Consider the following 26,044-nt stretch of genomic DNA (forward strand, 5'->3'; position numbering starts at 1 on the left):
TTTGTACTCTCTTTAATTGAATTGAGCCTGGGATGAGATTGGCTGACATACCTTCCAGCGTCTGAGCCATACTTAGAGAGCAAGGCAAGGAATTAGAACAATTTGAACAGTTGTTTTCTTGGCACAGTTTCATATAAAACCTTAAACGTATCCTTCAGCTTGCCGTTCCTCCGCAGCTCCGTTTTATAGCTGGGAACACACATAACCAAGGCCTCGACCTTTACTGTCTAATATGAAATTATTGCCAATTTTATTAGCATGTTTGCAACCCTGTGATTGCTTGTTAAATACATTCTCATCAAACATGATAGATTTGAGCACAGCAAGGTGTGTTGCAGGAAACACTTACCTTATTGAATTCCTGGTCACGTGTGAATGTATTACTTGCTCCTGACTCACCGGTCTGACGTCAACTTGTCCTCAGACTTGGCCAACTGAATTACTGGCATCTATCGGTTAGCTGCCTCACAAAGACACATGAAGATTAAGTTAATGATTTAGTGCCTCAGAATCACCTGATTATTTGTGACCCTGTCCACCTCTGTTAATCAGGTTGAGTAAAGAATCACAGAGGAGGTGCAGACATATTCATGTCTCCAACAGTGTTGTAGCTACAGTATAGCAACACCACCAACGTGTGTGTACATGTCGGACTGAAGCCGCAACACCTTTGTGAGTCCGTAGCCTGGAGCATCTGGGATTTTCCCTGAAAAGAACTGAGGTGAAACTAATTTCATCTTTCTTCCTATTTTGTTTTTCCTGCTTCCTGTGCAGCCAGGAGGCCAAACCGTGAAAACCAACCCGAAATGGAAACAGACTGACACAGAGGTCTTTTCAGGCTGCTTGGCTTATAATCAGAATGGGATGTGGGCTTGAAACTGAAGAGAACACTGTTAACTGTGGCTGTGACGTTGCGTTCAAGTTGTCCAAACAGTGTCGGTTCCCAGTGGGGAAGGGCTGGCCGACGACGGGGTGAAGAGCTCTGATTTTAGAGTTCATACATGCCAGACAGCGGAGGATGTGGAGACTGCGAGAGTCTGGCTGACAGGAACACTTGTAATGTTTGATGACTAATTTCTGCCAAACAGCGGCATGGCCAAGTGCTCCTTCTAATGTTGAGCGCTCAGAGTGAGTGGTAACTTGGCTGAACTTTACTTTATTACTTGAAGGGTTGAAATGAAACAAGAGGCGCAGCTGTTCTATACTGTTCATGACTGATAGATGTGAATGGATTACTCGTAAAAAGTAAATTCTCATAGATTGTTCTCATTGTTGCTGCAGAACTAGGCCCGGTTTACTGAAAAGGCCTTTGGATGTTCATGCTCTATCATTCATTCATTCATTCAGTCATCTTCTGTAACCGCTTGTCCTGTGAAGGGTCGCAGGGGGGCTGGAGCCTATCCCAGCTGTCATGGGGCAAGAGGCGGGGTGCACCCTGGACAGGTCGCCAGTCTATCGCAGGGCTTGCTCTATCAGTCATATTAAAATATAAAATGTATTTATTTTCTTAAAGCAGCAATGGCTAATCTTTAATATCTAAAAAAATTAATGTTATTAAATATGTAAATAATTTTACAATTCTTGCTAAAGGACCCACAGACGATTAGCGCCCACATGCGCAGTTCCTCGTTAACTGTGAGTTTGAGCTCATTGTTTCATTTTTCAGCTGGCATATTTACTGTTTTGGTTCACCCTGACCACTTTTATAGCCTTATTTTCAGATTCAGTTACAGTTCACTGTACGCTACAGAAAGACAAACCTGGCAACAAGCCGAGACCAAAAACAGAGCTAAAAATTGAACACAAACACAACAACAGCTGGATAGCAACGCTATGCTAACAAGTTTGTGATTACAACTTAAAAGGTGATTATTATGGCAGTGCTGTGTTCATAAATTATTTCTGCTGCCCACAAATGACCAAAAAAAGTCAAAACAGTTCAAATAAATGATAATTATATGCTACATATTTAGACACAAGACTGATGTCCTGTGTCTCTATGCTAAATATGTAGCTAAGGCCAGCAGTTTAGCTTGGCACCAAGAAGGGAAACTAATAGAAACACAGCTCTGTCCAGAAATCCACCTACAGTGACCTCTGAGGATTTTTATAAGGATAGCTTTGTACCAAGCTGTGCTAACTGGCTGACTGGGGTAGCTTCAACACCACATCTAATTGTAGGTTTCTCTCTTATTCAGAATGCAAAGGAATTGTCTCTCAACAAGAAATGACGCACGATTTGATATCATAACACAGCACAATTCCCAAAACAGTAATTTAATGCGAGACCCGTAGTTTAGTAAATGGACCTAAATACTGAGAGTATTTTGAGGATTAATCTCAGCAGCATTCCAGATTCCTCTTCCTCACACGGGGTATATTAGGCTTTCCAGCTGCTGTTTCATGCTCCCTTCTCCATGCCATGCAATTATGCTGGTTCCCATCCGAGGCTTGGACTTGGGTGGAGCTCTATAAGGAGTAAGCTCAGGCATTAACTGCTCCTGACTGAGCGTAACTTACCTAAATCCACAAACACAATTGACACACAAAAAAAGTTAGGGCACCTGCAAACACACTGCACCAAGGCACAAAAGAAAATCATAAACATAGCTGCTGTACAGGAAACGACATTCCTTAACTGGATAAGGCACAAAGGGACACCACCCATAATTTTGTAACTGACTCACATTTGAAGGTGTAACTCTGTAAGCTACAGTGTGGCTTCTCAGATCTGAGGGAGACAGATTTGCGTTCTGATAAACGATCCCGCGGCCTCGGAGAAATTTCAAATGAATCCCCTTCAGACATCCTGTGGATTTCTTCTTTCATCGTTCAAAATAATGTGCTTTATTTCATGTCATAGCTTAGTTGTACATCATAAAACAACAGGCTGGAAAAGGGAAGAAGAAGTGACAAAATCAAACATGCCATAAGTTATTTATTGTCTGTAAAGTTATAATCAGCTTTAAAATACGCACAAACGTGGATAGATAATACTGGATCTGATGTTGTAAAACCACATGCCAAATGTCTGGGCTGGGAACAATGCCCTGGGACCTTGACAGACAGCACGTTGCAGGGTGTCTTTGCTTGAGACAACAGAGTCGTTGTGCAGGAAAGCTGGTAATGCCTGGCACTGAGGCTGCAGCCCTGCCACCAGCCAATCAGCCGCTCTCACTTAATAAGACTTTATTTTATGAACAACAGCTCTCTCTGGTGTCAGGAGTCAGTACTGAGAGGGACAAGGCACAATAGTTTCCACCTCTCTGTTGCTTCTTAACATTTGGTACATGATCATCTTACTAAATATTGTTACAGGTTTGTTTCCAGTTCTCTTGTAAATCAAATCCTTTCAGTTGTATATTAGATTAGATTTTACAGATTTGTTTTTAAATACAATAGATAGAGCATGTGTGATTCTTTACAGAACGGCAAAGATGTGCAGCAGCAAATAAACATGTTTTTATGTGTATTTTAAGAGATTATAACAATAAAAATTATATATATAAAGAATCACATCTTCAGATTGCCATGTGTTTTTGCTTTTAGATTCTTCCTGGGATCCATTTGAAATATATTTAGTGAGAGCACTTCATAAACAGTTCAATGTGACATGCTGAAAAGAACAAAACAAGATGAAATATACAGTATGTACAGCCCTGCTTCTTGTTGGGATGCTGTGTAAATGTAACCTAAACCTGAGTGAAATTATTTACAGATCATTTAAACACTAATGTAACAAAACATTGGCTTACAGAACGATCAGACTGAGAAAACTGATTTTGGATTTTCTCAAAATATACAGTATGCTCAGTTTGAATTTGAAATTTAACACAACGAATTATATTTTAATATAAAGGGCCTTTATTAATTATTGAAGTATTCTTTTACCAATGTTGACCATGGTTACAATGATTGCTTGTGCTTTTTAATGGTTGTGTTAGTCTTTGAACATCTTTGTATTTGTCCTGACAGAAGACATCAAAAGCTGGCCTGTGGAAACTTGTGATTGCCATTTTTCACTGATTGGTTACCAATATGACCAATTTATTAAACATAATATTAGCTGATATACTATACTTACAAACTGATATACTAACTTATGTTTCTTTCCTTCTGTATCACTGCTATATTGTGCTGCATGAGGTATTCATATTGACTTCATGTTGTGTGGACCTTCTTATTCTTCATGAGTCAACTGTGTAAGGATTTCAGAAAAGCACTGTCTGCTGTTCAGCAGAACCAGAATAAAAACACCCGCCCACACACGCAGCCACTGACACATGGATGTGTGCACACACATTTTTTTCTGCAATCTTGATTCCAACTTGTCTCCTCTTATGACTGCAGCAGCTCAACTGGACCTAACACCTGATAAGATGTCCACATAACAACCAGACTCCTGGCAGTGAAGCCCTCCATAAAGTCTAATGTGACTCCCGCTGCATCTTCATTGCCTCACTCCCTGCTGCTGCTGTTCTTTTAAGGTTTTCTGCATGTGTAACTGTAAATAATTCATTGTCAGCGAGCCTGCCTACAGGTCCTAGTGGAGAGAAAGCAGCCTCGCTCATCATTCCTGCAGTGTGATTCTGGCAGCAGCTCCTGACTGGGGACGCAAAAAAAAGATTGCACCGATCCAGGGAAGCTGCAGAGCACCCACACCCACCGAGGATACACAGGACTACCCTTACTCCCCCTCCTCTCTCCCTTCCTTTCTCTCTCACCCATATGCTGTCTCTCTCTCTCATGCTGTCTGCTTCAACTCTGTGCTCTGCTTCATCAGAACTGCTGGGGGTTGTAGTCAGGCTGATCCTCGCCTCTCAACAAGCCTCTTTCCACTGAGGTAAAACTTCAAGAAGCTGCTTTATACAGCTTTGCCGTCCTCCTGCTCATGATGCTGGGATTCGGACGAAGATGGATGAAGCTGGTCTGCCTGTCAGCCCTGTGTGTGTACCTCTGCCTGCCGGGCGAATCAAATGCCAGGAGAGCCCCCAAGATACCCCGCTGTCCTGCAACCTGCTCCTGCACCAAAGACAGTGCCTTCTGTGTGGATACTAAGGCTATCCCCAAGAGCTTCCCCCCTGGAATCATCTCTCTGTGAGTCTGTGCGCACCTTTCACTCAAAAGCATCCTAACCTGTGTGAAGACTTTGCAGTATGCAGGCTGGTACAGATAGCTACATCACTGATGTCACCCACCGTTATGTAATGATGCATGAACCCCTGCTTGTCTTTTAACTACTTAAAAGTGAATACACTGATGCTTCACTGATACAGGGTGTCAGTGTGTGGGCAGAGTTATATAACAATGTCGCTTTATGGTGCCATATGCTGAACTTATTTGAGGTAGTACAGCAATAAAACCCAGTCGTGCTCCAGGGAGGAATACTAACAATAGATTCAGTTTCTCACTGCAGGAGACCTGCTTCTCCTCCGAGAGACTCAATCTTGAAGGGAGGAGAGATACGCTCAATAAATGGAGCACATATAATGAAGAGGGAATCTTAATACTTGACGAGGGCAAGGTTATGTTTTGCTCAGAAGGTTACAAGACACTCCTTTTCATCTAATATTGATCCCCATCGCCCGAGGATTGACCATTGAGCTTAAACAGTCAAGGGAATTCAAAGAGCACAGGCTGGCGGAGGGTGTCCTCGTTTTATAGAAGAAGAAGTAAAGAAGCACAGAAGGAAATTGTGTGTCCTAGTTTTTCCTTCTGAAAATTAAACTGCAAAGATAGGAAAGATATGATTGCCCTGATTGACGTGCTTACTATTGGGAATCCACCATTAAAAAACACATGACGTCATTCTTGTAAGCTTTCCACTGCCTGTCTGATAATCTGTATTCTGACATCAAGATGACACATTTAATTATTCTGTACGTTTGCGTTGTTTGTCTGAACAGGACGATGGTGAACGCAGCATTTACTACAATCCCAGAGGGGGCTTTCTCACATCTTCACCTACTGCAGTTCCTGTGAGTGCTCCGAACTCAACCAGAGCTTTAGTACAGCTGAAAAACATTGTAAACATAAACATCATTATCTCTCCTGCAACCGTTTGGGTCGGCCCCCCCTTTAAAAATATAGTCATAACACTTTATGTCACAGGTATGTTTTCATACAACGCGCAGACATCTTTTGTTTTGCGGTGACAATGAAAGCACTTCAGCTCCTGTACTAGAATTGAATGGTTATTGAAAACAGTGGTGACATAGCAGTAATGAGGGTAAAGTGGCTCTGTATCAGTGTCATTGCCAATGACTGACTCCCTTCAGTTCTGCTCTGCCACACAAAGGGTCCTTTATTTCCTCAGATGCAATCATGAGTGTGTGTGTGTGTGTGTGTGTGTATATGTATATATATGTGTCTGTTTGCGTGCAGGTCCAACGGCACTTATTGTATTGGTCAGAACTTCTGCCTTTTACGTAATTTAATCCAGTGTGAAACTGTAGATACATTAAATAGCAGCTCCCCTGTGGCTTTAGTTGGACGTGTATAACATGTGTAAACATTTTATATTATTGTCTCTTGTCTCTCTTACAGGCTCTTGAACTCCAACACATTCACTATGATTGCTGATGATGCGTTTGCTGGTCTGTCTCACCTACAGTACCTGTGAGTGCCTCACTTCATGCTGCTACTACTTGAAAATGGTCTGTGACTGAATGGTGTAAAGTGTATGTGTTTGTAACTATTATGATAAATTTTCCTGCTGTGTATGCACTGACAAAAAAGGTACAACTTAATCAAGGAAGTGTTTTATGTTAAAGCAAAACTATGTAAGCTTTTAAAGGAAAAAAATGCAATAAAATGCCCCTTCAGAACATTCGGGGACTTTGCTATGACCACTGTGGCTGACTGCAAACTTGAGAAAGCATTATGTACTTGAGAGTATGTTTTGGCATTGACTATAATGCTATAGTTGCATCTTGTGGAACTGTTCCTCAAAAGTTACCTCAAAGCTGAGTTTTGAGCCATTATCTCTGTCGTGCACTGTTTTGCTTCTGCGAATGATTCATTGTCGTATATTAAACTGCGCCGTCTGTGGTGATCTCCGCAGCGTGGCAAAGCATGCAGAAAAGAAAACCAGAATTTCCTCTACGACAGCGAGCACTTTGCCTCTGCAGTGTGATAAAGCTGAATATGCCATCCTGTGAATTGATGGGCTTTAGAAAGTAGTTAGCTGATGGCACATCCTTATGTAATGGCTATGCCTCAGGCTGCTCGCTGTGTGTGGCTTTGGCTGCAGCCCAACCAGCAGGCCACTGCGTTGCTGCCACTACCGCTGCCACCCGCTGTGAATGCTAATAAAGTCATATTTTCATATCGAGCCACCTCCAGAGAGCCTGCACATGCCGTATGCCCTGTGCTATCAATAGACAAAACAGAGAGTACAGGATTAAATTATGCTGACACGTAGGCCCTTGTAATACTTGGTGCAGTCTGTGTATCATTTTGAACACGTGAAACAAAGACGTGATTGGAGCTTTTACAGGTAACAGTAAATTGAACTTGTTTGCAATTAATACATTGAATTTATGCTACATACATAATAAAAATAAAAAAGAGCCTGCAATGTCTTAAACCTTCAACTGTAATATTAGATGATTTTTACTTCATTTGACTGTAAATCCTACAGAAGTAGACCCTAGTTTTAGCAGACTCCTATAGTACTCTAATAGCACATTAGCAGACTCCTATAGTAATCTAATAGCACAGACTCCTTGCCAACAATCATGACATTAATAAACTATCTATCTATCTATCTATCATTCTTGAGGATAAGATCAGTTTGTGACTCGTTCTCTTCTCAGGTTCATTGAGAATAATGACATCCAGGCTCTGTCTAAGTATACGTTCAGAGGCCTCAAATCCCTGACTCATCTGTGAGTATTTTGTTGCTGTACTGTCTGATTAAGTTAATACGTATAGGGTTTCAAAACGAATACATCCTATACATCATGACATAATAATAACCACTCATTTTCATTTTTCAGCTCTCTCTCCAACAACAACCTGCAGCAGCTGCCTAGAGACCTCTTCAAACATCTAGACATCCTCACAGATCTGTAAGCGTGCCCACACTGAACTCTAAACGCCGTCCTCCGTTCCGAGAGGTTTGACCCTACAATCTGTCACTACAAAGCACTGGTTTGCTCAAGTTCCCTGAGGGTTTAATGGTCTACCACACTGCAGCCAGACAGTCTGTAGAACTGTCTGGCTGCAGTGTGTGGTTTGTTTCTAATTCGGTTCTTGCTCAAAACATGCTGGTGCACTCCTTCTGATATTCAGGCTACACCGTAAAGGAGGTTTAGGTGATTTCTGTTTAATCCTTTGGGATTTTAGCTCTCCTTCTTTCTCTACCTGTTACCCAGAGACCTGCGTGGGAACTCTTTCCGCTGTGACTGTAAAATCAAGTGGCTGGTAGACTGGATGGAGAAAACCAACACTTCTGTTCCTGCCATCTACTGCGCCAGCCCCTTTGAATTCCAGGGACGCAGGATCCATGATCTCGCACCACGAGACTTCAACTGCATCAGCGCAGGTTTCACCCTAATCTTTGTTCTCTTTTACAAATACCATAGCACCACTTCTTGACTCCTACTGTGACTACTGTAACTCTGGTTTCTCTTCCTACAGATTTTGCAGTGTATGAAACCTTCCCTTTCCACTCCGTGTCGGTGGAGTCGTATGAGTTCAATGAAGATCAGTTTGTGGCCTTTGCTCAGCCTGATTCAGGGTTCTGCACACTGTATATATGGGATCACGTGGAGATGATCTTCAGGAAGTTTCACAACATTACTTGTGAGTTACTGAAACATGAGAACTGCACAATGCTATGTTGAGAAATTCATCCTGATGGGCTTTTTTTTGGGGCATCTGTGTGTCTCTCTTGAAGCTCGTTCTGCTGTGTACTGCAAACCGGTGGTCATAAACAACACACTTTATATGGTTGTGGCTCAGCTTTTTGGTGGATCTCATATATACAAGTAAGGCTTGCAGTTACATCAAGGTGATGTTTTCCAGTCCTATAACATACAATACTCTGACTTGCTTTCTTGTTGAAAGTTAGATGAGAATAACAAGGCCCCTTTCATGTTTGTACAGAGAATGCGAAGCAAGCAGTTTAGCTTGGCATAAAGACTGGAAACAGGAAAAAAAACAGCAGATCTTTCGGACAACAAATAACGAAATCTGTCCACCAGATGGAGCACTAGTCTGAAGTGGAGGAATGCAGTAATATGGTGTGGTTCAACCAACCCATGTGTGTACAGGGGTGCAAAGTCTGGACAGGGAAACGAAGCAATTGAAAAAAAAAATCGGGCCCCCTTGACTACCTTTCGGCATATTCGACAAACATATACCCCCTTAAACGTATAAAAGTCCAACAGTGCATGGACAGTACTCCCCCCAGGGACTAATAAAAAAGTAAAGGCTGAAGTAACTTATGTCACATGCAGCAATGTGTTATGCTTGCTAGCTAGGGACAGAGACGGACTAGCTGTTCCTCCTTGTTTCCAGGATTTCTGCTAAACTAAGCTGCCCAGCTGGCAGGAGCTTTACAAATGAAAGTGGAACCTCTCCTTTAACTCTGACTAAGAAACCTGAAAGTCTTTCCTGAGATGAAACAATATTATTTTCATTGTGGAAAGCTTTGGGATTACACTGACAGTCTTTCTGCTGACACAGGTGGGAAGACGACCCGCAGCGCTTTGTAAAGATCCAAGACATTGACACCAGTCGGGTGAGGAAACCCAACTTTGTGGAGACCTTCCAGCTGGATGGAGAGTGGTACTTTGTTGTAGCAGACAGCTCCAAGGCAGGCTCCACCAGCATTTACCGCTGGAACAGCAACGGTTTCTACTCACATCAGTCCCTCCATCCCTGGCACCGAGACACCCATGTTGAGTTCCTTGATGTCGGGGGCAAGCCTCATATGATCCTCTCCAGCGCCTCTCAACCACCGCTGGTCTACCAGTGGAACCGAAGCCAGAAGCAGTTTGCCTTTCACTCACAAATCTTAGAGCTAGCCGATGTGCAAATGGTCAAGCACTTTTGGGTCAGGAAAGTCCTTTACCTCTGCCTCACACGCTTCATTGGTGACTCCAAGATACTCCGCTGGGAAGGGCAGCGTTTCGTGGAGATCCAGACTCTTCCCTCTAGGGGTACGATGGCAGTGTATCCGTTCACAGTGGGCCTTCGCCAGTACCTCATTCTCGGAAGTGATTTCTCCTTCTCCAGAGTATACCTGTGGGATGACCTCACTCAGCGCTTTCAGCCCTTCCAGGAGCTCAACATGAGAGCACCAAGGGCGTTCAGTTTGGTATCTGTCGACAACAAGGACATCCTGCTGGCCGCCAGCTTCAAAGGCAATACCCTGGCTTACCAGCACCTGCTGGTGGATCTCAGTGCCAAGTAGACATATCAGAGCAAGAGGAGGTGTTTCTGAATATGTATCAAACGTGCCAAATAATGATAAAGACTGCAAAACGTTTAAGCCATGTAACTACAAGTCTGTTGTTTCCTCAGATGATTAAAGCAAGGCAACTAATTAAATGATTGTTTAATCTATTTTTATGCACTATTCCTAATGAAATGATAACATTAGTGTCATGTCACTGCTTCTGCTCAGCCACATGGCTAGGACAGTGTTGTTTTTGAATTATTGCTTTGAATATTGTCCTTTACTAATGTGAAAACAACGTGCATGTGCATCTACTGAATTATTCACGGGATGAGACTGGATATTATGCAACGACGGAGATTTTGTTTGAAATTTCACGGTAAAGTTAATCCCAGTAGCATTTTGCATGACGCTGTGTAACTATAAAACAAGCTTGCAGTATTGCAATACTTTAAATCCTTGATTATCTTTAAACGTGAGATATTCTTGAATCTGTTTTGGATTGAATATTTGTTCTGCAATAATGACACAGGATGAGAGACGACCACAAAATGAATTAAAAATGTGAATCTAATTCAATATTGTTCTGTTTATTTCTATTCTTTTAAACTTTCTTGATTTTTCTTTATAATGCAATTTTCACTCTTCTTTTGATGGTACATAACTAACAAATAACATGATCGGTTTCGAGATTTGTTGTACCTATTACAAAATCAGGGGATGTATATTAGTCTATGTTTTGTAGTTGTTAGTTGTTGCTGTATACATATGCATATGGAAAGCTGCGTGGGATGGGGGTATAATTAAATCCTGCTTGAGGCCCAAAAACATCTTGTTTCCCATGTCATATGTGGATACAGCTGCATCCTTAAAACAATGCTCCCTTAGCCCATTCAAGTATCTAAACATCTTGAAAGCCTTTTGCATTTTTAATTAAATTCCCTTATTGTCAATACACAAAACCAGTACAGCAAGCTTTTGGTAAGCAACTCCCCCATCAGTGCACAAAGTTCTGGAAAAAGACATTTTTCCATTTTTACAAGAAAAAAAACATATTTTTTATTATATAAAAATTTGCTGTTAAATCCGAATAATATTGTTCAATGCGAAAATAATTATGGAGTTGTTGAAATGTCAAATTTTCTTTATGCGCATAACTGGCGCAAATACGACGTTCCTGAGCAGAGTTCCAGGTGCGCTTGCTTTGTTGTTCAGCGTGTCTGCGTGGGCGGAATCAGCGTTTCTATTCGTTAAAACCAGAACACCGCTTTCCCGAAAGGTCGTGTGGTACAAATGCAAGCGAGCATGTGTTGTTGTTGTTGCTATGTGAAGCTTCAGCTCTTGTTAGCGAGGTTTTATAACATCATGGCGAAGTGAGGGTTAGCTGTGTCATGGGTCAATCTGAATGTAAACGTTATTTTTAACGTGAAGTGGTGATATTTACTCCTGTTGGAAGGTTTGTAGTGGATGTCGCTGCTAGCTAGCTAGGTTACTTTAGTTTTAAGCTAGCTGTGTCAGCTGCCTGCTTGGCACAACGAGCTAACAGGGTAACAGGGCTTCAGCTAAACTTCTGTCTGAGATGTCTAAGTTAAGTGAAATGCCCCCTGAGTGGGACGACGACGAGCGGATGAATTTCATGTTCTCCGATTTCAAGGAGAACCGAGATGTCAACACGACGGACTGGGACAGTAAGATGGACTATTGGACTGCTGTTATCATAAAGAGCTGCAGGGACCGCGGCACCGTTTGTGTCAACCTGCAAGACCTCAACAAGACCTTCAGGAGGAAAGAAAAATCACCGCTGGGCTTGGCGACTGTCCTCCAGTCCATGGCCAGGTATCTGTCGCGGCGTTAGCTCTGTCACTGCTCACTGTCCCGGCTTACATTGTCTGTGTTTGTTTTAACTTCTGCCAGATGTGGGAAGATCCAGAGGGAGTCTGAGTTTGCTGCCAATGTGGACTGTGGCTGGCTGTCCTGGGGTGTTGGCCTGCTGCTGGTGAAGCCCCTGAAGTGGACCTTCTCCACTCTGCTGGGGAGCAGCCGGGTGCCTTTGGAGGAATCTTTCGTTGTCATTGAACTAGTAAAGGTTTGTCAAACAAAAAAAAAAGTGTTTTAAAATAGTATGTCAGATTCACCACGTTACAGTAGTATTAGAAAACTATGTTCACTGCATCCTGGTGCCATGTGTTGCCCAGCTGACTGATGCACACCCACCTGGCCACCCATGTGATCTCAAAGGAAACCAGATTCACCTGATGCTCACATGATTCACATGCCCACTGTTGATGCTTTCAGCAGTGAGCAAATGTCAGCGTGATCACCCTGGCTGGACTGCGGCTACACAGCTCCACACAAAACAAACTGTGATTCTATCAGAATCGGCAACTGTTTCAGCAGTGTGAGCTACAGTAGCTCGTCCCGTGGATGGGATCACATGGGCCAGCCTGCTGGAGATGCTCTGCCCTTGACAGAGTCACTCTAATGCTTCCACTTGCCTCTTTATTTATCCTACTTCTAACATAAACTTTGAGGGCGAAGTGTTCACTTGCTGTCTAATATAACCCACCCACTGACAGTTGCCATGACAACAAGATAGTCTGTGTTATTCACTTCACCTGTCAGAAATCATAATGTGGCTGATTGGTGTCCTCAGTTGAACTGTCATTGAAGTCTTGAAGTTTAAGTCCATTAAATCTTTGGTGCTAAACATAATTTTTGAACCTTGTGGTGTAATTTCTTTCCCTCTCTCCTGTATTTCAGTGCTACACTTTAATTGAACAAACACGTTCATTTTGACAGTTGTTCAATACAAATTTATTTTTTGTTTTCCAGGAGAAAGCATCGGACTTACTCAGGGCCTACCGGAGCAGTGAATTCTCAAGTTCCTCCATCGTATCATTTCCAGATATCTGTACCTTCTCGTCTGACATCTGTGCAGATGAGAGCACCCTATGCATGGCTCTCCTGCAGCTGCAGAGGGACAAGCAAGTGACAGTTTCATTGCACGAAGGAGAGAAAGTAAGTCAACCCACACACCATTCAACTAACTGTTTGTTCAACATGTCAAGAAGCACGTTGTGCCAGTCATCTGTTTGTCCTTCTCTGCAGATTGTTAAGTTTTGTCAGCCTGGGCAGGACCGTGTGTCTCCAGTCAGTGATGTGGATATTGGCATCTACCAGCTGCAGCGCAGTGAGAAACTGCTAGGAGAGCGGGTGCACAAGTTGGGCCTGGAGGCTGACAAGTAAATCAACTCAGACATACGGATTAATGATGGATGCACAGAATATACTCCGCTTCAAACATTTATTAATCCTTTGGTTAATTAACCACTAAATAATAAGCATAACATTCATTCAAACATATTCTCACATTTTACATAAAATCTGTGAATGAATGAGCCATTTCAAACATTCATTTTTACCTGTTGATACTGTTCATCACACCATAGTTACTCAGTCTAGACCTAATAAGGAAAGGTGCTTGTATTCTGCTGTTAGCATAGCTAGGGATGAGCATGGCTTAACTTCGATGGCTTGTGCACATTATAAATAGAAATGGCTAAACAAACTACTTCCTACTTGCAAATGAAATGGAAAGCAGCATTGCCATAGTAGCCATTTCCGTTTTTCTTAGTAGTAGGCAACTGTGACTCCCAGGCATTGACTACCAACAATCAAACAAAACTCACTATAATAGTTCAAATGCATACTGATGCTGCTGTCTCATTCTTTTTAGGAATTATCTTAAGTGTCAACATATTCTGTGCAAATTGACATACATCGTCTACCTGTCATTGCTATCCTAGAGCAAATCAACTGTGCATTCATCATTATCATATCATACTACTGCTTCAGCTGGTGATATATGCAGTGTATGACTCTGTCAGGATTCATTTCTTCTATGTGTGCAGCCTGATGTATCAGAATCAGTCCTAGCAATGCTAAAGCTGCTTAACATGGTATATTTGCAGGTGCAAAGAGGAAGCCAAGGTTTTGCTGCGGGAAGGGAAGAAACCTCAGGTTAGTACTAATATCGCCTTTAAAAACACAATTGGGTACTTGCACTCAAATAGGCCATAGCAGTTTATTATATTCACTGTCTATCCCAAAGGCGTTGAGGTGCTTGAGAGGTCGCAAGAGGGTGGAAAAGAGAGCAGACAACTTGTTCGCCAAAATGGAGTCTATCAGAGGAATCCTGGATAGAATCGCCCAGTCACAGACTGATAAGATGGTAAGCTTGGTGACAGTGTGGTATTATTGGCTTTATTGTACATTTGTCTATAAATCTGTCTGCTGAACACATCTGTAGGTTATGCAAGCCTATCAGGCTGGAGTGGCTGCCTTGAGGCTCTCGCTTAAAGATGTGACTGTGGAACGTGCCGAGAGCCTCGTGGATCAAATCCAGGAGGTACGCGTTTATTTTAATGTGTTTTTTTTAGTTATTTTAATTGATCCTTAGCATTAAGCTTCTCCATGTGTCTTTTTTTAATCATATTAACAGTTATGTGACACTCAAGATGAGGTGAACCAAACCTTATCCACTGGTGTGACAGCTGGAGGTATGTCATTCTGTTGGCGCCATATCTTTAATATATTTTGTGTGAATATGAAAGAGCCCTAAGTCAGTCACGTTTGTTTCTGTAGATGAAGACATGGATGAGTTGGAGGAAGAGCTGAAGTCTTTGTTGGACGAGTCGAAGCCAGATTCCATCTCAGGTTTACCCACAGTTCCAGCAAACCGCTTGCAACCCTCTGGTGAGCCAGTCTTCAGTTCTCTGCCGGCCGTACCTCACGGCCCGTTGAATATTAGCAATGAGCAGCTGGAGGAAGAGTTGAATCGGTTAACTCTATCAGATTCAGGTTTGCGCTCTTGGATTGATCCATTCCCTTTGGTACTGAACTGCAATATACAAATGTTAGGAAATAACATATTGTCAACTCTGTGTCCAGGCTTTCAGGAGAAGAAAGTAGCGTCACCAGCCAGGAGGTGGGAGTCAGCACAGTGATGGCGCAAAGAAGTTTGAACGTCTTCATCAACATATCAAACTGTAACATGTGAGTTAAATAACAATTAGAGGGGTCATTATATCGGTATCAGGTTCAAAGCTAGGCACTTTCCTTCATTTAATAAAAAAAGAGAACTCCTTTGCTGTGTTTTGGCATGACAAAAGTTTATTTTTTATTTGTTTTTTATTTTCTCCCTTGTAAATTAATCCACCTTTTAACTTGAAAGCTTTCAGATCTCCTTACCATCAAGATCCAGAGCCCCTCAAATCAAGTGAATGTTTAACCCTTCGAAATAAGCAGTTTGGTGTTTCACCGCTTTCAATGTTGTGCTATTTTCGACAAGGGTAATAGAACGGCGTTTGTGGTTTATTGTGTGTTTATTAATGTTTGTAAATGGCAGTCTTGTAATGTGTAATAAGTGGCCTTCTGAACTGAACCTACAGAGAATGTTATGCCAAATGAATTAGTACAGATGTTAAGAATATAGACTCACTGCCACATACCTGTGAGGAGCGAGACGTCTACCTTAAGTGAGTTTAACCAAATATGTTTCTCAAAATAAAATTTATTTTAATCACCTGCTGGAAGGCTTCTTTTATGTTTGTGTGAGTCCCTGTGTTTCAAGCAGAGATAAGTAGTGGAGACCCGGCACTCTGGTTGATTTGCACACACTTTACATGTCTTAATTTTTGTTCCAGGGTTGAGAACGTAATCTTTCAAACCCATTATGTTATTTCTGACCTTCTAAGGAGTTATATTGATTTACCTACACCAGCGACCAAATGAAAACATAAGCAACCGGCCTCATACATAAGTGATCCTCTATATATCTTTATTTTGAAATTCCCAGTATTAAAATACATGTAGTACATGGAGTCAAATGTTTTTTGGAGGCATATACTAATACTGTATGCTCACCTACCTTTTGCTCACTATTCGATATACAGTAGATTCCATTGCTTTAAGTACTACTACTTCTTCACCCTCCATGTGTGAAGGAAAGATACAGAAGGTCTTTCCTTCCTGCTGCTGTTAGGCTCCATGGCGAGCACTCCTAATATGTGCAATATGTCTATTATCTGTTCTGTCTCTGTCATTTCTGTATGCTATTGCAAACTGCAATTTCCCCATTGTGGGACTATTAAAGGTTTTCTTATTCTTATTATTATTCTTATTATGCTCGCTGTCATTCACTGGTTGATTCGATCAAAATACTTTGTGTTTCAGACAAAGGTTTTACTTGTATTTTAAACACCTTATATGGCAAAGGCGGTGTCTTGGAGTGATTAAAACATTTTATTTGAATGTGATCTGAAGAACCATGGACACTATGTGCCTTTCCACTGGTATTTTTCCACAAATGACACACTTTATTAAATATAAACTTCAATATATTCCAGCACTTAACTCCATTTTTTGCTGCTTGTTAAATTAATTAAGTGCCAAGTAATGCAAAGTCTCCTTTAATTAGTAATTAACTATCAATGTACCTTATTTTCCCTATACTAATATCACTGTTTTATGTTTGAGGTGACGTCTCATGCTGAACTTTGTTATTTAACCCAATGACGACATCTAGTGGCTAGATGATTGAACTACATACACAGGTTTGTTAAGCTTGTTGTGAAACCACCTCTTTTTACGAACATTGCAGCTTTGGGGTCTGTAAGGCGTTATTCTGTAAGATATAGTGACATGAACCTGCATGGTTGTTGATGAAAAATGGTATTTGTTTACCTTTTCTAAAGCTAAAACGGGTAACTGGACTTTATTGAAGACGTTTTACCATCATCCAAGTGGCTTCTTCAGTTCTAAATGATTATTGGGGAGTTTATTCAAATTGTCTGTGGGTGGTGCCTGCGAGAAACTCACATAGCTTACATAAATGTACAAGTCTGTCCATTAGGGAAACAAAACCAAGCCTAGTCAAAGGTCAGGACTCTATAGTAAAGTGAGATATGGACGGTTTGAAAGAGGAGAAACCATCAAGGAAAAAGAGGAAAACCCCTCTCCGAATAAGGGAGGTGGACTGACACACCATTTATCAGCCACAGCTTACAGCACAGTCTTAACATCAGTCCCTAAAAGATTTTACCCCATCATACCTTGAGTCTGGAGTTTGATTGGTAGAGTACCGCAAACTCTGAATAAAAACAGGACACCACCCAGGTTAATCTGAACAAATTCCCTTAATTAATATTGAGTATTGGGTTGTTAACAGACCCAAGTCATGTGAGTTTCAGGTTGGCACCAACCACAGATGTTCCTCCCCACCAGTCATTTAGAACTGAAGAAACCACTTTGATGAGTGGTGAAACATCTTCAAGGTAACTCAACAAGTCCACTTTCCTTTGTGTTCGGCTTCTTTCGTACAACACTCTGGTCAACATTTACTGACACTGAAATAGGATAGCTGAGCATCTTTACATACATAATTCCTTGGGAATGATTTTATGCATTTGTCACAGGGGATCACAATCCCAGGGGCACAACATCAGGACCGGCTAACCAATCGTTTGGAGCCCTGTGAAAAACAAACAAAGCACACGATAAACCCTGATGGAGACCTATTGACATATTTTGCAGTGACACCATAAACCCTCTTAAACCAATCGACAATACTCCACAACCCCAACTAAGGGCCCCTGTCTATACCCTGTGACAGTTTTGACTGCCTGTGTTCAATATGTGTGGTTTGGAGACTTAACACAACTTTGCCTGCCCCCGCCCCAGAACCTAAGGATCCCCACTGCAGAGGACAGTATGATTTGAAAACGATAAGAATCATAAGGTTAATCCTAGTAGGGGTTTGCTCTTCATAGCTATCATCAAACCACAAAAACATAAAGAATATTTTCTGGAAGAATAACACTCAAGTTGTTGTTGTGACCCATCACCTTATTACCACTCCTAGTGTTTCCCTTAATTTGTCAAACATTATATAATTTAAATACACAGTATATATAATTTTATTTATATATCGTAATATAAAAGGAAACCAAGTAACCAAACAATGCTTTATTGTATTGATTTGTATACTTCAAGGACAAGTGATCTTAAAGTGAAAAGCAGGTTATTAAGTGATTTCAATTACCATCATGGTGATGGCATAATGACTAACGTGAGTATCTGAGGTGTTGTCGTATTTCTACTGTGCTCTACATTAAACAATAAATTAAAAAAAGAATTCATTACAAATTGACAGCCTTTATAAAGTACAGTTAATAATATCACAAAATCCTAGTACAGCGGTGTTTGCAAAAATGCCCTTGTGTCACAATTAACATCGATGGGTACTGTTGAAACCAAACTCTCTCGGTGGCCTTCAGCGTCTCTCGGAAACACACACTCTCTCTTTCTCTCTCACTCACGCAAATGCACGCGCCGTTCACCGTCATCTCATACTGCATTTAAACATGTACAACCCTGCTGTTTTATTCCAGTCAGCAAAAGAAAAGGTGAAATTGCAGCTTTCACCTTGACAGCCGGCAAATTTCAATTGCACACTGTGCAGCTCATACCTACTGTAATATTATTATACTGATATAACAAGCAGGTGAAAGACATTCGAGGAGTATTAGTTTAATAATTTCAGTTCTATCCTACGCAGCTACAGACATCTTGTAATAAGTGATATGTCCGGACTGTTTTTGAGAAGATGGAGCACAGAGACGTAAAGATAACTAACTAGCCATGGCTACACTATGGTTGAACAGGTTGAGCAGGCACTGATGCAGATATTTGGCGGAGAACTTGTTGTATGCACCACATAAAACAAAACGAAGTCAAAGTCGAAGCGAAAAGTTATGTGTCAATTACAAGATCTCATTGGGACGTAAATCAGAAACATTTGGCATGCTTTAAAGTAGTCCTTTTCTCCTGTATATCAAGAAAAACAAAAAGTCTTTATGGAACACCACAAATAGGTTATATTTTCTTATTTTTTTATATTGCAGTGTTGCGTAAAAAGCAGGCTACACAGTGGGTCAGGCTCCTTCCAGTTCTTGCAGTGAGCTGTGTATACAGTAGATGTGTGCGCGTTTATGTGCATGTTAGCATTGCAGCGTTAAACTGTTCTGTCGGTTCCCGAGCGCTTCCGCACAACCTTCTCGTCATTGACCTGGTCCACCGCCAGCGTCTCCAGCTCGGCTTGCGGTGGGGCCAGGGGAGGGGTGCCATGCGGGATGCGGTGCGCCACGCCCACATGAGCCCTGTACTGACGGTCCCGAGCAGGGCTGTGACGAGGACTGGCCGTAGCACCCAGAGGATGCACAGGGGAGCGCTCGGAGGCAATGGGAGGGATTACTGCAGGCCGTTCACGCACTACCTGTGGTTCAGGAGAATCTCTGCCTGCCTGTAGGAAGGGTGTGGGGTCAGGCATGGCATCGACTGTCTCCCTCAGAACCAGCCGCCTGCCGTCCGAGCCAAGGCGGTACACCTCTGTCAACTCTGGGTGTAGAGGCTGGGAGAGACTCTTCTTCATGCGGCGACGTGGGGTTTCAGGCTGCCTGTCTTTGGCTGGTGGAGGCGTGGGCTTGTATGAGGAGACTGGACTGACATTAGGGCTGGCCTCTGAGGAACTCCCAGCCAACAGCTTTTTCTTTGTAGCGTGCAGCTGCGATGTAAGGTAAGCAATGGTGCTCGCTCTCTGCTCCAGCTCCCCTGACAAAACAGCCAGCTTGTGGCTCTTCATCTTAAGCTCCTCCAGGTACTTCTTCTCCCTCTCTTTGATGGTGTTTTCTAGGACGGAAATCATGGCGTTCTTTTGCTCCAGGTCCCTGAGCAGCTCTGTGTTCTCCTCCTCCTTCTTTTTCAGCTGGGCCTCCAGCTCTTCACATCTCCTTTGCAGTTCCCTGCATCGGATCTCACCGCTGTCTGCGCACACAATGAAAAAGAAACACTGCTGTTACAGATATCCACAAAAAAATAACTACGAGAAAAAACACACATCACAAAATACAAACCATTAAAAACACTAACCATAAAAGCATTAAGCACAGACACTAACTATAAGCAGAGTCAGTATGATCCTATGGAGACTCATCTGCAGTGGGCAGAGTGCTCCAGTCTCACATTACAGCTCTGGTAGACAGCAAGGGCAATGCTCTTGTCTGACCTCCATTACTGCAGCCCCCACCCTGTCCTGCCCCACCCAGTTATACAGCCTATGGCCTATACAGTCATGTTTTACATGTACAAAAAAATGTGTACGAAAGTGTACATTTTCTAAACTGTGATGTCAGTGTGTGAGTCATGCATTCCCTTCATTTTCTGAAGGGAGGGTTGGCACATTTTCACCCCAGCTGGAACAGCTGAGCCCTGCTACACTGAGCAGGTTGCAGGCCGTGCATTAGGGCTGTGACAGATAATCTCATTTCCTGCACTCCAATCTCTGAGATGTCCCACACTAACATGATTGTGCTTCAACAATATCGATCTAAGCCACCCGTGTCAAAAAAGCCTACACAACACTGTGATCCTGCTGACATGCAACATGCCTCCTGTTCAGTTAAACTCAGAGGTGTGGTCATCGGCATTCTGTTAATGAATTAAACTGTATTCATCCTACTAGGAGCCTCCTTGACTGTACTGTGGGGCCGGGTGTGAATCAGACCAGTGATATGACTTCATGTCGTGGTCATGGTTCTGTGGGGGGAGGGTCGTTCGGCAGTGAGCGCTGGGAACTCTAATGAACAGCAGGGAGTCCCACAGTGCAATGCTTCCTGAGTGGGACTTTGTTACCAGGGAACAGAAAGCCCTCTGCTCTCAGGCCTGTCCACGGACACAGACATGAGAAATCGCTGATTTACAGGCGTGACTTTTGGAAAGTATTGTCTGCTGCTCCTGTGCACTTTCACAGTTTGAATCAGTACTCCTTTATTAAACCAGATCTAAATAAATAAACATGTTGAATTCAGTATAATTCGAAACAGCACAGCAGCTTATTTAACTTGTTAGATAATGTAAGGATTACATTTTAGCAACAGATTAATATTGATGGTAACTAATGACACCAGACAGTGAATGCTGGGGTTACAACTGATGTGTGTGTGTGTGCTATACGCTATGATGTAGGCTTACCTGAGGGATCAGAGCTTCTCACAGTCAGCTCGTATGTCAGGTCTGTGAAAAAAAGAACAAGGTTACTCACATAACTGTGCAGCTATCAAACAGCATGCCCCTCACACTGACTTAACTGGCAGTATAGCATGTTTGCGGAAAGCATGTCAGTGCTTTCCATATGGCCGAGTATTCATTTAATGAGATTAGTGAAAGTTCCACGTCTGCTTTGTAAACAGGTTAGCCAAGGATACAGGAAATCAAAGCCATTATATTATACGCCTCCTGATGTGGCAGAGTACAGTATGTCTATTGCTGGTGAGATCGATAAAGGTTTTGTATCACTACAGTGCAAGCTGCACTTCCCATCAGTCAACATATTTTCTCTGAAAGGTTTAGTAGTGGCACAACAGTATCTTCTATCAGGTTTTACATTTGGCCCTGCTACGAATTCCAAGCATACTCACATCATAATCGGCACAGTTTTCTCTGTTCTACGTGCTCTTGCGATGCATCGTTTGTTTTCCCACAGATGTAGCTACTTGTGGCTGCTCTCACCTGTGCATTGCTGTTGCAATCTGCGGATCTCTGCGTGCAGCCCCTTCAGTGTGTTGGCGTGGTCCTGCTGGAGGAAGAGCAGGTTTTTCTGTGCACTGTGCAGCTGATTTTCCAGTGTAACATTTGCTGACGCCATGATGGATTATGTTAGGACGCCTTGCAAGGTCCAGAGAGAGATGACAGGAAAAGGGGGGGGGGAGCAGACAAAAGAGAGAGTGAGAGAAAGAAAACCATAAACAAAAGTCAGCCCATCTGGCAGACAGTCTGTTAATTCTCACCCTTTGAACATCTGGGCTTTGGGATAGGCTCCAACTTTGCTCTCCTGCAAAGCAGCCAACACAATCGGCTTTAGATGACAGACTGAAATAATCACTATTGGATAACTCAATCCACAATGAAAGCTATTTGCTTCTTCAACTAGCCTACCAAGAGCAAAGGCATCAACCCTCTTTGTTGATAATAAAAAAGTAAACATGCACATCTAGTGATATGTGGGTGTATAGGATATCATTATTAATCAGCCTGTGGCAGAGAAAGACTAAGTGCTATAATTGGTTGCTGTAATTAACAATCAATCCATTAAATCAGGCTTATTGATTTGGAACCCAGAATGAGCCATGTTCCAAAACACACAAATAAAGGAACACTAATCTAATATCCACTAATTCAATCTACACTAAATTAAAGTGTAAATTTATTAGGACATTAAGTGGAAATATTCATCCTCAACACAGAAGTTTTTCAAATTTGAAAACTTTAAGGAACACAAAACAGTCTCAGCCCTTAGTATATGACTGATACTAACAAACAACAAAAAGTAAAAGCTGAACACATTAGTAAACATCAGTGGGTGCGGCATGGAAGCTTTGAGAAAGCCTCTTCCTTCCCCGCCTCGCCCCATCTTCCTCCTCCCTTTCTTCGTGTCCTTGTATTCCGAGCCAAGGCAGAGAAAGAGAGAGAGAGAGGAACAATCACTCAGCCCTAACATCTCCACCCTCGGCCAGACAGATGCACTCGCCTAAGGGCTGAGAGCACATTGATCCCTGCAAAACACCACCTCCGAGCACAGAGAACTCGCTGCACGCATAAAGTGTTTCAAGCTTCTCACTCTTACATCATCAGCTCACCAACATGAATAATAAATCTCATGACACCCGACAGGACACACTTCCTAGTTTCAGCTGCTGTCTGTGTCCAATTTTTCCTTCTTACAGAGGAAAAGGAAAGCGTGCGATGACCAAAACACGGGCTGCTAACAACAAATACAGCCACTGGTGTGTCATGAAGGCTGAAGAGATAATCTATTATTGATGAGTAATGTGGAGTCCTTCCGGTAAACCCTGCGCTGCAAGCATATCTCTCATCCCAGCTCTTTCCTAGAATAGCTTATAGCCTTTCCACTTGCGAAGACATGACCTCAGCCAACTTGCATATAATCATGTTGCCATACAATGGATGTAGTAATGTTACAAATGCCTACAGGGGTATATAACTTCAGTAAATTAAAGCTAAACAATAAAAAAACCCAAAACACATTAATGCTATGTACATGTATATTTGCCTTGCTTTCCTTAATACACCCACGAGTATCTTCCCATACAGAGAATATAAATAATCAATGAACTGCAGTAGCATGAAACATTACCAAGTAGCTACCATCCCAAGCCACAACAAGAGTTTAGCAGTCACTTCCTGCAGTGAAGCAGTATCTTAAACGCATGCCCACACTTCTTCGCATGTTTTTACAAAATCTGTTGCTTGTTATTGATTTATCTAAACAACAACACTAAGAGCTAGAAAACGCAGACAGCTAAAAGTTAAATTGGTGTACCGATCACAAACAACGCATGCAGCTTGTAACAGGATATAATGCCAAGCAGGCAGGGACGCTAGATACTTCCCGCGACAACCTTCAATTTCAGCACCTGCATTGCGGACAGCACCCTCAAATGAAGCCGCTGCTAGTCCTGGGGGTGGCTGCCAAAAGATAATTACTTAACACTAACCTTATTGTTCTAAGCTTCGACCAGAGACATCATTCAGGTCTTCTTAATCAAACAAATCGTTGGTGGTGGTAAACTCGGCATAAGGCGAGCGGTGTCTATGAGCGACCTCGAAATTTTTCACTTTCCGTGTTGTTTTTATGACTTGGTGTAATGTAGGATGCCATCACTGCAGTCCACGGGGTCATCACAAAGGCTGTCCTTGCAGCCTGCTGCTGCTGTCCAGGGAGGAGCTGTCCACTATGAACCGCAAACAAGCTAGCCCGGGTAGGTGTGTTACGGTTTAGGGTTAGCTTTACTATCATCTCCACAGCCTGCTACACAGGATTGGAAATGTACCAACCTTAGAAATCAGTTGAAGAAATCAATGGAGATGTTTGTGATGAATTAAAGCAGTGTTTAATAAATAAAAGTCCATATTAGCAGCTGCCACACTTATTATTAATATTTTTCTGATGGAGTAACAACAGGAACAATAAGCCAAATAATTTTAAGAGTTAAATGTCATTGAACTCAACCGACACTGTCATTTAAAATATACATGATTACCAAATGTATATTTTATTATGCAGCCTTTTGATATCTGAATGAAATTATCTATTAATGCAGGGGAACCCAAATAAGCTAGGAGGCTTTTATTGATGCTAACCTAGCTGAACAGCTAACGAGGCTACAACAGCACCTTAACGTTATCAAGCGGGGAGCTTACCTTAAAGCTAAAAATACCAGGCCGTCGAATATTTCAAAAAAGCTTGTAAAATGTCGTTAAGCAGACTAGCTGTGCCGGCTAAGCGCATTCCGCGTTGCGGGGCATGTCGGTGATGCTGTCAGGGGCTCGCCTTGGTCGGGTGAGAGCGGAGGGTGGCTGTGACAGTTTCCTATCATCTCCCCGAGCTACTAGACAAAATAAAGCGATGCATCATGGGTAACCAGAGGAAATTGTAACCTATCTAACCTAAAGATATTTAATCACAATTATCTCTGGTGATTCTAATCGATATCAGCGATTACAATCACTATTTGGTTTCATAAAAATACAACAAGGGCAGAAAAACGTGCTTTACTAACCTTAGATCATGTAAAATGTTGAAGTGGCGGTGGTCGGCGACGTGCTCCCGTTTGCAGTGGCAAGCGTCATCACCATAGCAACAGAATCTGTCACCTGTTCAGCAGTGATGCGTTCACGCCACCTAGAGTCGGAAAGTAGCGTTGCTGAAATGATAGGGACATCTGATCACTTCTAAGCGCTCATTGCATTGTCTTCAGGCGTCAGGTTTAATGTTTCAAGTGTCAAACTACGGGACTTAAACAAATTAATGAAAGTGGATGGAAGCGGTGGGGCAGAGTGCAGCAAGTGGACAGCAGAGGGAAGTGTTGCCCTTCACTGGTGGTTCAGGGAACAGCAACTGAGATTACTTTTTCACATGCCAAATATTCCAATGTACAACACACACTCAGTCAAGATCACTTTACACTCGTATTGAGGAACGTTAAACATGCTGCAGGTCTGATCTTAACTGCCTTGTAATCTCAACAATCTGTATTTATATAATTATTTTAATTGTTTAATTAGTCATTGTGATGACTTGAAGATTAATGATTGTGTGCCAAAGCAGCCAAATATTGAACATTTACCTGGCATCAATGTGAATGAGTGCTTGTCTTCAGTGTTGAGGTGTCTTCCGTGTTTAACAGATTTAAAAGAACTGACTTTTAATCAATCAAATTATTAACAGAAGCGTTCAATAAAACACGTTGCATGACAGTAAACAGTACAATATGAGGCTTAAGACCTTTTGACTGTAGATGTGTTCTTGTGTCTTTAGTAGATAAGGTTAGTAGGTAAATTAATGTGCAATCAATGCATGAAGTAGATATGCATATGTCTTAAAAACAACTTTGTTTATGTGTGGACTTTGACTGCGCTATCTGCCACTGAGGAACCAAAGTCCTGCAGTTAATGAATAAACTTGGGGGTCATAAATTAAGAACTTTATCAAACAGAACC

The 26,044-nt window shown here is 42.1% G+C and overlaps 3 protein-coding genes across 3 annotated transcripts; 2 read left to right on the forward strand and 1 right to left on the reverse strand.

Moving 5' to 3' along the window:
- The first annotated feature begins 4,870 nt into the window (after positions 1 to 4,870).
- On the forward strand, positions 4,871 to 11,311 carry lgi3 (leucine-rich repeat LGI family, member 3). Its single transcript, XM_084551237.1, has 9 exons — positions 4,871 to 5,097; positions 5,907 to 5,978; positions 6,547 to 6,618; positions 7,818 to 7,889; positions 8,001 to 8,072; positions 8,379 to 8,548; positions 8,644 to 8,808; positions 8,903 to 8,993; positions 9,694 to 11,311. The coding sequence occupies exons 1-9, from the start codon at positions 4,892 to 4,894 to the stop codon at positions 10,421 to 10,423; spliced, it is 1,650 nt and encodes a 549-aa protein (XP_084407363.1). The 5' UTR covers positions 4,871 to 4,891; the 3' UTR covers positions 10,424 to 11,311.
- Positions 11,312 to 11,732: 421 nt separating this feature from the next.
- On the forward strand, positions 11,733 to 15,992 carry chmp7 (charged multivesicular body protein 7). Its single transcript, XM_084551242.1, has 10 exons — positions 11,733 to 12,244; positions 12,323 to 12,494; positions 13,241 to 13,426; positions 13,517 to 13,650; positions 14,380 to 14,428; positions 14,520 to 14,639; positions 14,718 to 14,816; positions 14,910 to 14,967; positions 15,053 to 15,268; positions 15,359 to 15,992. Exons 1-10 carry the CDS (start codon positions 11,988 to 11,990, stop codon positions 15,412 to 15,414), a joined length of 1,347 nt encoding a protein of 448 aa, XP_084407368.1. The 5' UTR covers positions 11,733 to 11,987; the 3' UTR covers positions 15,415 to 15,992.
- Positions 15,993 to 18,406: 2,414 nt separating this feature from the next.
- ccdc92 (coiled-coil domain containing 92) lies at positions 18,407 to 22,183 on the reverse strand. The gene is made up of 3 exons (XM_084552305.1): positions 22,034 to 22,183; positions 21,497 to 21,538; positions 18,407 to 20,290 (listed from the first exon to the last, which is right to left on the reverse strand). Exons 1-3 carry the CDS (start codon positions 22,167 to 22,169, stop codon positions 19,482 to 19,484), a joined length of 987 nt encoding a protein of 328 aa, XP_084408431.1. The 5' UTR covers positions 22,170 to 22,183; the 3' UTR covers positions 18,407 to 19,481.
- Positions 22,184 to 26,044: the final 3,861 nt, after the last annotated feature.

The sequence above is a fragment of the Chelon labrosus genome, assembly GCF_963514085.1.
Source record: "Chelon labrosus genome assembly, chromosome: 9".
Lineage (NCBI taxonomy): Eukaryota > Metazoa > Chordata > Actinopteri > Mugiliformes > Mugilidae > Chelon > Chelon labrosus.